Raw genomic sequence first — 12,480 nt, forward strand, 5'->3', positions numbered from 1 at the left:
TCATTGACTGGGGTAATGGGGGTAGGGATATCAGAGATAATACGATTGACACAAGATGGAGCAGGGTTTAGGACTGTTGGACATAGGGTTGCTATGAGTCACAAGTGACTCAATGGCACATAAAACAACATTATTTTATGGGGAGATCTGGTGGGCTAGTGGCAAGAACCTGCACTGCAGTCACGAAGGCACTTGATTCAAATGCATCAACTGCTCTATGGGAGAAGGATGAGCAGTCTCCTCCCATTCAATGAAATGCCTCTGAAAACCTGTCAGGTTCCTGGGTCTGTAAATCTTAATAGCTATGGATCAGTTATGACTTGACTGTACAAAACAACAGCAAAAATTATTATACAAGTATAGCTATTACTGAAAAGTTTTATGATGTAGTAAGCTAAGGGTTTGGCTGTTAACCAAAAGATTTATAGTTCAAACCCACCATCGGCTCCATGGAAGAAAAAAAATAAAACATTCTGCTTCTGTTAAGATTTACAGAGCCAGGAACCCAATAGGGCATTTCTAGTCTATCCTATAAGGTACTCTGCTGGCCTAGTGGTAAGAATTTGTGCTGCAACCCCCAAAGCACATGGTTCAAATTCATCAGTTGCTATGTGGGATAAGGATGGGTAATGGGCAATCTCCTCTCATGCAATTTGCTACCTCTGAAAACCCACTGGAGGGTCAAGTTATGGGTCAGTTTTAATTCACTGGCATACAACAAGAAGTCTATCCTCTAAGACTGTTATGAACCAGAATCAATGACAGTTGGTTATAGTTATCATTACTATTATATCTAATATGTTATGTTGTATACTTATTCTCTTAAGTCATAGTGTTATTATAGTAGACTCTGTAACTAATTATTGAATAAATAATTCCATGTATGGGGAAAAGGGAACCAAACACTCATTCTGCAAAAATACATAAAGTCCAAATTTCACCACTTGAAGCAAAGAGAACACTTTACAAAGTATTAGTAAAGACCTAAGATAACTTTTTTTCTTCTTTTTTTTTCAGCCTACAGCACCTTGTAGTCCCAGGTGGTCTCCCATCCAAGTACTAACCAGGCCCGACCCTGCTTAGCTTCCGAGATCAGACGAGATCGGGCGCATTCAGGGTGGTATGGCCGTAGACCTAAGATAACTTTTGATTTCTACTTTTTTAGTTCAATTCCTAGAAGATATCTGAGAATTATAAGGTGCTGGCCTAGTCTAGCCTAGGTTGAGTGGAAGGTCTTAGGACCAAAATTGGGCACAAAAAGTGTATCTCTTCTCAAACTCAGGTTCAGAGTGAAAATCAAAGATGAAGAATGAAATCAAACCCTGCAAGTCACACCATGAATCACCAAAAGAGAAGAATCCCAGAAGCTAGTTAAGTGGAGACTCAGGAATTGGGCAAGTAACAATAAAGAACAATGACCCAAATGATAAGGTTGAAATTGGCCCTGGGATAAATCCTGGGAGAAAAGGCCAAGTAAGCTTCACAAGGTCTGATTCTTACACGGAGAAACCATAGTTAAAACAGCAGGAGAGGGGAGTAGAAAATTTACACAATACTCATATCTTCTCTTTCTTTGCTGCTTAAACTACATCAAATATAATCAGTACTTTTGTTTTTGGCCAATATACCTTATGCGAGATGATGTGCTCTACCTTTCTACAGGGAAAAAAAAAGGCATCAAGATGTAAAATCAAGGGGAAAAAAAGTACACAAGGCATTTTCCTCAGTAGTAGAAAATACAAGCATTTACATTTCCCCTGACATCAACATATGTAGCAGAGCACAAAAATGTGATTAAACCATCCACAGAAACAAAATGAGGTGCATGGCAGATATCACATACAATGATTTTTCGGCTTCTCAAAGATTACTTGGGGGAAAAGGAAGAGACACAAATAACAACTCCTGTCAAATCAATAACATTGACTTGCATATGAAATAAGGCATCACTGGAAAATGATCTTTATCTGTATCTGATTTTTCCTAAAGGAAGTTATAGGGAATTTACAACACACAGGTTTTCTATCTTGTGTAACAGATCACAACATACATAATGTGGGATCCAGTTATGCACAAGGAAGGCCTTCAGGGAGTTAAGTTCAGGAATAACTGGAGCATGCATATTTGAACTAAGCAGGAAAGGGATCACAGCTTGCATTTTGTTTTCCTTTGACAGGAATTCCCAAATTTACTGATGAAAATGTATCATATCCCATGATTGGCCTCAAGCCCTTCTTTCTCCTCAAGTACGTGGACATGTATATAGTATACATACATAGTATATAGACATACAGGTTTATGCTTATACACATGGGTGCACATTTGATTTCAGACCCTTTCAACAAAATGAGACAATTGTTATTTAGGTTCCCCAGTGCTTCTAAAAGTTATGCATACACTACACTGCAGTATATTAAATGTACGATAGCATTATGAAAAACTTTGTAATACTATGTGAATTATCACCATATGACAAGGACATGAAGTGAGCAAATGCTATTGGAAATGCAATGCCCAATGACTTGCTTAATGTAGAGTGATCATAAATTTTCAATTTATAAGAAACAGTGTTTGTGAAGATCACTAAAGCAGAGTGCAATAAAATGAAGTGCACTTGTACTTTTACTGTTTATAATACTTAACAACAGAGTTAAATAATTTAAATATAGATGATATGCAAGTCCAAATAAAATATTATTAAGGCTTCACAAATTACAATATCAATTTTATCAAATGTTGCTCAAGGAATTATGGAAAGAATTATATTCACCTGCCTCTAATGCTTGGACATGTAGCCAGAATTAATTTATTTTAATGTGTGGATGTTATATAGAACAGTATAAATGCAAATTATTTGTGAATATTTAGTAACTTTTCCATAACAAGCCACACATGAGGAAAAGCCCTTAAGTTATAATGAAAAGTAACACAAAACAGAAAGACTTGCTAAGATATACATGAAATACACATTATTATCCTATTAGAAGTAGATCTTTACCCAGTAAAATAAACACACAATTTAAATTTTTTTCAAAACTAATATACTCTTTTACCAGAAGTTACCTTTCTCTTATAAACAAATTTTCACTAAGCAATTCTTTAGCACAAGTACATTTCTAAATACAAATAACATCAACTTTCACTTGCTTTACTTTATGTGAACTATTACTTTTCTTTCATCTGGCAAATGTACCATTTCAAAAAAGCAGTAATGTTATCCCACTATGAACTACATTCTTATTCATCACACTGACGAATTCTTGTAAATAGAAAATTTGAAAGAGCAGAATCAAGAAACAGAACTTCCTGGCTTTGTTGTCATCTGACAAGCTCAGCATATTTGACATGTTACTTACTGATGGGTAGAGGTAACCTTCTCCATTCATGGCTATATACAACCCTGTCTTCACGCCCTGGATGGCAACAACGCGCAGTCCCACTGGTATGAGGTTGAACAGTGCTGTGGAGATAAACACAGCCTGTCATCAATGGCAGGAAAAGGAAGAATGTCCCAATGTCTTCCTATCACTTTTATTCCAGAAAAGTCACTTATGTTACAATCTTTCAAGAAGGTTCAATCAAATAACTTTCTTTTTTTTTATAATTAAAGAAATTTCTGCTCTGAGTAAAATTAAAATTTTAGTTTTAATTCACAAGTATTAGCAATCTTGTCTATAGCACTCAGAAGAACTGATGGGCTAATACACAAAATTAAGCCTATACTCAATAATTATCCTAGCACAGACTCTGACATAATTTGATATCAAAATAAGTCAATGCTGAATAGTCTCCCAGAGTAGAATGTAAATAGTTCATACTTAATCTTTACTCTGGTATTTTATGTTTTGGATGAGGGCCCTGTGGATTGTTTGGTTGATTTGTATTTAAGCCTCTTGTTTAGAGTCAACACTTCCTCCTGGAGGGCCTTTGTATTTAAAAGTTAGATAGGCTCTTGGGCCTAGTGTAATTATAATTTAGAAGAACATTCTTCTCAGTGGTGCAGCACTGGTCTGTCAATTTGCTGTACTGAGGTAACCTAGAGTGACTATGATGCTGAACTCTGTGCCTTTTGGGTGTCCAATACCATAATGGCTGTCCATGATGGACAGTGTTTGGTGGAGCTTCCAGATTGAGACATGTTTGGAAGCAGAAGTGTCATTCTCTTCCTAAACAAAATGGCTCTGGAAACTCTGTGAACTTTGAGAAACAGAGATAGTTACTGAAAGACTTCAGGTTGTTTGTTCATAGGGTCATTATGAGTCATCCTCAATGGCAATCAACAACATTCTGTGTATAAAGTGAGGTTTATAATCACAATGTAGTATAGAGTGGAAGTTAGAGAGACAATAAAAAGCTAAATCACTCTGGTGAAACCCACATGATAGCCTAGGAATTTTAAGAAAAGATGTGTACCTGTCAATATGTTAAATTTGGTGAGAACTACTAACTCAATTGAATAAAATACCTATTTGAGAAAGATTTTCTTTATTATTTCATAAAAGTATAAACGAATGTCAAAAAAGATGAAAAATACCCAGGTGTCATATGAAAAAAGAAAATAAAAAAATAACTTATTTATGCTTCATCTTTCATTTTGGTCTTTGATTTTTTCTTCTTCTATTTTAACATTCCTTAAGCATATTGCCATACCAGAATTCAAATCATGATTGTTTTATTGGGTCTTCTAACACCACTTTTAGTGATAACTATTTGATGATTTAGGAGATTTTATTAAAGATACATCAATAGAAGAACTAATTTATCTACAGTGAGAATAGCAGCTCCCATTCACACTTCTTAACTTGAGTCTAATTCTAAGCAATAGGACCACAACAGCGATCCGTGGTGGAATAATGAGTAAAGGGGTCAACCCAAATGCCGGCAGTTCACAACCACCAACTACCCCACTGGAGAAAATCGGGCAATTTCCTCTTGTGTGATTTACAGACTGAAAACCACCAGACAATCAGCTGAGAGTCAGTTCCAATTCAAAAGCACAAGGACCTCTGGTGGCTTATTGGTAAAAAACTGCACTGCAATCCCAGTTCAACAGCACAGAACATTAGGACTACATCAGAGCAGGTATTGATAGCAATAAATGAGGTAAACTTTTTAGAAAAGTATCTCCAGTTTTGGCTCACAATTGTATCACACACACAAACGTGAAATTGTAAGAAAAAAATTAAGCATTCTGAGTTATTTTCATGGGTCAATTCATTATTTCATTTTATAAACTGTGTTCTACTTAATTTTGGGAGATACATTTTGTTGTTTTTTTTTTTTCTGAATTGTGCAGAAATAGGCACTTTATTGCATGATAACTGACTCCAAAATCTCACAGTAGCTATGAGATACATAAGAGTTGTGCTACCAACCCAAAGTCCTGAATTTCAAATCTACCAGCTTCTCTACAGGGCTTGGTTCTGACTCAATGATACAGAACAACAACAGCCTCAAATAATTGCACAGTTAGTAAGGAAATATGGATTGATACAATCATGAATATTTGAGGGTTCAAGCTTTAGTTTGGTGATTTATTGGCTGGCTGCCTTCTCAATTATTTTCCACACTAGTTCTTGATTTATGAATAACTAATATTTGCTTAATAGACAGAGAATTATAAAAAAATGCAATATACATATAAATTAGTATATTCTCCCATCCCCAAACCAGAATGACTTTTTAAGCATTTTAACAGATTTAATAGGATCTGTCAGTTTTTCTAATGCATGACCCCATTTTCAAAGGCTAGATTTCTCTGCTAATAATTTTCTAAAGTTCATAACATTACCTTAATAGAGAGAATGAAATACACTAAAATTATCTCCTTAAAATCAAATGTGGGTTTAATTTAAAATGTGGCTATACACAAAATTGAAATGAATTATTAATTTCTATTGCTTGTGTATACCTTGCATAATCCTGACATGGTTTTTTTTGTTAAATGTTAGGAAAGTATAGTTTTTTTCATAGCCTTTTGGGGAGAAAATCTTTATCTCACCTAGTTTTGTTCCGATCTGCTAAGTCTTAAAATAGTTGGAATTAGCAACAAAGCTAGACTAACTGGCTGCAAGTGGACATTAACTGCAAGTTTATATGAAATAGGAAGAAGCTGTGGGTCAGACTTTTGAATAAAAATTTAAGATCCTGGAATGTGGTCCCAGTTATTTGGTTCTGATTTGCCTACACACAGAACTCCTGTTGCTACTTCCCCAGTCCGCATTCCCTCACTATCATTAGTTGGGTCAGAAAGGATTTTTACCCTCCCACAAATTCTTGCATTATCTGAGACAGTAATACTATAGGGGGAGAGAATCTCCACACATTCATGGAATGGAAGGCTGAACATCTCCCTGTACCTCAGGCTTTTATTTCTAGTGTCTACGGAATAGTATTTATATCATCAGACCTCAGGGTAGTTAAACATAGAAAACTAGTATGTGGTTGGAATCCACCAGCTGCTCTGCAGGAGAAAGATGGGTGATTTCCTCCTGTGTGGCTTTGTAAATACACCAATATAAAATATTTTTTAAAAAGGAAACAGTGGCTAAAATCTAAAACACAAAGAGAACACTAGGAAAAATATAGTTCTATATTATTAGCTAACTTCCGATCAGTATTAAGAACACTCTGAAAGTATCAGAATTTAAAATAAGTACCAGTGTTCCATCTTGGTTAAGTATATCTAAATCCTCTCTTTTTTCCCATGGAATGATGTTTTATATGCAAAGAAGAAATTATAGCTGGTGGAAAAGCTTCCTGTCTGCCCCTAAATCACTAGTAATATTTTGTGTGACTTAAATATTTCTAATAAAATCTAATTGTGAGCTGAAGCCGATTTGATGGCTTTTAAAACCAATTCTTCCAAACAGCAAAATGTGTCTTTTGCAGAACAAAGAAATTAAAAAGGAACCTGATATCAGTATAAAATGATAGTAAAACACAGACATTAGACAATGGAGGGACTGACTACAGAACAAAAGTTATAAACAATAGTCAGATAACAAGAAACAGCATAAATGAAGAGACTATAAGGAAGAAAGACATTTATGCAATGTAAAACGTGTAGCTTTTCAGAAATAAATACCACAAACCCATTTCTATAAGTACTGAAACATTTTATGCAATGTATTTAACAGTGCAGCCTTCATATTCTCTCTATAGATGAACTATCAATGCATCTCTTTGTTGACAAGTCAGAACTGACTCATAGCTGACTTTATAAAGTACATGGGAGGAGACTGCCCATCTCTCTCTCCCACACAGCTGCTGGTGAATTCAAATTACTAGAGAGACTCAACCTTTGAGTTAGCAGTGCAACTGCTAACTGATTAGGCTTCCATTGCTCTCTATAGAAATGCATTACTTTTTTGAATATAAATGTTATTTAAAAAATTGTACCTTTTTCCCCCCAATTAACTAATAGGTACAGGTCTTTAATTACCTTTAGGAAACTGCAGGTCTGACAAAATGATATACTCAAAAATAACATGTATGTCATGTGTACTAGTTATTTAATTTCACTTTAAATGACAATAAGATAAAAAGTAACAATAATCTGCTAGGTATGCCAATTATTTCAAGGAAGAATACCTTACATTCACAATTTTCTTCTGTTGCTTTATTAATATTTTCATTTAACTATTTCAGGAAAAAGGTAAATAATATTCTAGTGTATGAAATTTGTAAAAACTAACCAACATAGGCAAATAGGTATCAGTGCATTTTCAAAGTCATTTAAGTAACAACACAACTTCGATGAAGTTTTTACTGTCAGTCTGAAGTTTTCACTTACTAGAATTAGTGCTGTCATCCTTGGTCCCATCGAGAGCTCCATCGGGGTGCATTTGCAAGTAGTAACCTTGCCTGCAATATAACCTGGTCACTATACCCTTGAGCTGGGGATCTGAAAGGCAAACAGAGCTCTCATAAGCCTCAAAGAGTGTCATAGGACATTATTATTTTAAAAAAAAAATTCTTTTCTGTTTTTCTTTTTTTTACTTATGGCATATCCCTTTTAATGTTCTATGTTACACCAAACTTGGATTATATCTATTATAGATGCTAAAGAATTGCTATAATAGTTTTTATTAAATTGCATACCAAGTAAGCCATTTTGTAAAACTGATATTACACTGTTATCTTAAACTGCTAATATCTTTCTGAATGGCAGTACAACACTTTTCCAAACTTCTGGCTCTGGGAAACCTTGTTAAAAATCTTTTTAAGTTACTTTATTCTCCTTTCTTAAATTGGCCACCCACCTGTTATTGAGGAAATTACCCCAGCTCTCAATGACACTACAGGACAGAACAGAACTGTCCTGTGTGATTTACTTTCCATCTTCCTTCAAACCATTAATCTTTAGGTTAACAGCCAAACACTTTCATTACTGTGCCATCAGGTCTCCTTAATGACAAACCAAACAAAACCCACAGTCAGGTATTTGATTCAAAGGCTGTAAGTCTTGAGGGGAGGAGACTTTTCTTTCTTTGATGGAAAGCCTGGTGGATTTGAACTGCTGATCTTTTGGCCAGCAGCATGACATGTGATGAGCTAAGCCACCAGTGAGTCTTTACATTGACAAGTAACATTAAAAATAAACAAAAAAACTGGGTTTTGTTTGTTTGCTTTCTTTGACAAATGATTTCAGGAAAGGCGCAACATGGAGACTATTCTTAACTTGCATGAATGCATCTACAGTACTGATATAGAATTGAATATCATCTACATTTGATTTCTGGGTAATATAACAGTACATCTATGCAATGAGGACAGCTTAAAAGCATTATTTTTGAAAACTGGAAAAGTTACACAAGAAAACTTGCTACTATACATACTTTCAATGGTAGGTCAAATAATGCAATATGGGATTTCATTCTTTGTCCACAGGAGTAGAGGGAGAGCGCAGTGATGTTTATGAACACAAAAAGGGAAATTATATGGTGACAGAATTCTCATTTGATGACTCACTGAAAACATAACCACTCTAAACAATCCAGTCCTTCATGAAGAGCCAGCTGTACTTTTGAAGACAAATATTTGCATATGGCTTTTCAAAGGCCATAGCCCAACTCATCCTCATCACGTGACTAGAGTTTGATCTGGAACATCATAATCCTCGCTATGGTAACAGGCATCTCTCCACAACACCTAAATGGGACATGCAAATTTGATCATGCTGTCAAAACAGCAGGATATTACTGAAAAATGCAACCAAGCGTCTTGTAATCAATCGAAAAAAATCTGTGTACTTGCAAAGAGGTAAACACAGAAAAACACAGGTGAAAATACAAGGTGTTCAAAACCAGAATATCCTTGGTGGCCACTTAATTCTCAATAAATAAAGAAGATATCAACATCTATTTCTATACAGATCCTGTTTATCTACTAACAGGAAAAATAACTGTGTTGAAAATAGGCTTTCTTCAAAGGTAGCATTGAAAGGACTTTCTGGAAAATCATGTATGAGCACCACAATATCAGCATGACTAATATGACTAATGATACTAAGCATGTGCTTTTAAATGGCTAAAGTATTAGAATAATTGTTGATGTGATTACTAGTATTTATATACACACACACACACACACACACACACATATATATACATATATATGTATGTGTATCTATCTATCTATCATCTATCTATCTATCATCTATCTATCTATCTATCTAAAATGTGTGTGTGTGTGTGTGTGTGTGTGTGTGTGTTTGTGTTCATACTGTGTGATTTTTGAGGGCACATAATTCTAAGATGTGTATTTTTCACTCTCACTCTTTTTGATTGCTTTTGAGTTCAAAGTGACTCATAGCTGACCCTCTAGTGGGTTTTCAGAGGCTATAAATAGCCTGGCATGAGATAGCCCATCTTTCTCACTTAGAGTGACTGGTGCATTCAAATCCCCAGAGAAACACATCACTTTTATATTAACAGTGCCACTCCTTAAGGGCTATGCCACTCAAGATCCCTAAATATCCATTAATGTAGAGAAAACACTTGTTCTATCTAATTTTGTCAATCACCCAGTAAGTTTTGACTGGACTTTCAGCTTTCCTGTTACTGGAGATTTCTTCTTGTTCTTGTTGTTATGGAACCCACTCATAGCTGACCCTCCAGTATGTTTCCAGAGGCTGCAAATGGCACAAGAGGAGGCTCCTGTATTTCCCTCATGGAGCAATAGGTGGATTCAAACAACATACTTTGGGGTTGTAAGCATAACTACTTAAATATCATTTTCATGCTATTTACTAAGGACCACTAGCGTTAAAAGAGAGAAGAAATGGAGGGAGGTATTTTGTCATTGAAAATACAGAAATTGACAAATTTTATAGAAAAAAAATTTATGTTCTAGAGGTTGGGCAGGGAGAAAAGTGCAACAATGAATGAACGTAAATCCAAAGTCTCTGTAAACTTTCATTAAAATTAAGGGGGGGAAAAGAAAAAAGAACCGATATGTCTTGGAGAAAGTGCAGCCAATTCATCAGATCGAGAAATATGCAGAGATTTTTCAGTATCCACTTAATTATGTGCATACCCTACTAGAGTAAATCCCTATTCAATTGCCCTTATCTTATTTTATTCTGTTCCTAACTCAGTCTTTGCATTTGGCAAAACCTGAGGCACTGTAAGTTTCCTACCAAATATTCTATATTCCTACATTTATCCAATTTCCCTTTCTCATTCTACTCCCCTTCCCATCCCACCCAATACATTTGGAACTCCTCTAACTTGTAATTACCTTCAATCAACACTTCCTCAGGAACTCCTCTCCTGACCCCAGATGATGTCAGACTTCTCCCTTGAATGTTTTCCTAGCTGCTTTCATAATTTCTTTCTCACTGCCATTGATTTGGATGCTACCTATAGTTGACCCTTCATCAGGTTTCTGATGTGTGTATCACAGAGGAGGAAATAGCCCATCTTTCTCTCAAAGAGCAGCTGGTGCATTCAAAATGTCAAAAAGTTATGGCCTTTTGGTTAACAGTATAATTCTCTATAGACTAGCCACCAGAACTACCCACATTCTTAATCATTTTAACTTCTTTAAACTATAAAAATTACTATTCTTTTTGGAGACGTTTTAAATATATCCAAAAGTACAGTTAACAGTACAACCTGCATCCAGATATTCACTCCTTAAATGAAATCTATGCTAATATTTTGTCATGTTTCCCTTTATGATTCATGAGTATAACTTCAAGTTTATAGATGCAATTAGAAGAGTAATGTCTGTCTCCAAAACTGGACAGTCACCTTCACAAAGAGCATTAAACTACATGATATCACTGCCATTGCTTCTCAGAGTCTAGATACATTAAGAGCTCTACAGTAAATATTTGTTGAGTGAATACCAAAAGGATGGAGTTAAATATTCAACAATTTCCTATATTGGTGATAAGGATGAAAAATAATATGAAATCTTAGATAGTAGATACAATAAACTATCTGATAAGATAATTGTACTTAGTGAAACTTCAACTTAATAACAAGTAAATAAAGGCAAGTGTGATAAATTTTTTCATAATCACATAACTGTATATACTTGAATAACAGAATGCAAAAATCATTTTCTATAGAGAGATATGAAAGATAAAATAGCGTGTTAAATACTAGACTGGTTTTTGATGCATATAATTAGAATATTTATAATTTAGTATTTTCAGATTACTCTGCAGTGATGACCTACTAGTCTTATAATAAAAAGCAACAATTTTAATAAAATCTGTTAATGTTATTTAGCAGAGAATGAATAAACAGTAAGTATTGCATATAATATGCAAATAATATTGTATGCTGCATTTTATTGTTGTTGTACTTTTAATCTATTCTGACTGTTGGCAACTGTATCTAACAGATTAGAGCTGTTGCACAGGGTTTCCTAGAAGTAAGCCTAAGGGAAGTAGAATGCCATATTTTTCTCCTGGGAGTTGCTATTGAATTTGAATCCTTAATCTTTCAAGCATCAGTACAATGTTAATGCTGTACGAGTAAAGTAGTATTATCCCATACTTAGATGTAAATAACCTAAAACACAAAATAATTTTGGTTATAACCCCAAATTTCCCAAAATTCTAGTCATTAATCTTTTTTTTAATATAGTCAACTGCCCATCAAACCTTTTGATGATTTTAATATTTCTCATAAAAATCTGCCAATGTGAAACACCATGGATTAGAGGAAGGCGTATCACCAACCATGCAGACGACACAATTTTACTTGCAGAAAATTAAAAATACTTGAAGCATTTACTGAAGATGATGAAAGGTACGTATTTATACCTCAACATCAAGAGGGGAAAAATCCTCACCATTGCACCAATAGGCAACATCATGATGCTGTTGTTGTTGTTATGTGCCGTCAAGTCGCTTACGACTCATAGTGACCCTGTGTACAAGAGAACTAGACGCCGTTCTATCCTGCACCAACCTCGCCATCTCAAACACACTCATTCCCACTATTCCACTCACAGAATTGA

The 12,480-nt window shown here is 34.9% G+C and overlaps 1 protein-coding gene across 2 annotated transcripts in view; it reads right to left on the reverse strand.

Annotated features, from left to right (window-relative positions):
- The window catches only part of LOC102858384 (fibroblast growth factor 14-like), a 936,720-nt gene that overhangs the window by 210,242 nt on the left and 713,998 nt on the right, over positions 1-12,480 (reverse strand). For both annotated transcript variants that reach the window (XM_006879394.1, XM_006879395.1), the window contains exons 2-3: positions 7,796-7,906; positions 3,357-3,460 (exon numbers count right to left, since the gene is read on the reverse strand). In XM_006879394.1, coding sequence (XP_006879456.1) covers positions 3,357-3,460; positions 7,796-7,906 — 215 coding nt within the window. The remainder of the gene's footprint in view (positions 1-3,356; positions 3,461-7,795; positions 7,907-12,480) is intronic.

This window comes from Elephantulus edwardii, unplaced genomic scaffold (assembly GCF_000299155.1).
Source record: "Elephantulus edwardii isolate Elephantulus edwardi_28Jun2011 unplaced genomic scaffold, EleEdw1.0 scaffold00003, whole genome shotgun sequence".
NCBI classification, from domain to species: Eukaryota; Metazoa; Chordata; class Mammalia; order Macroscelidea; family Macroscelididae; genus Elephantulus; species Elephantulus edwardii.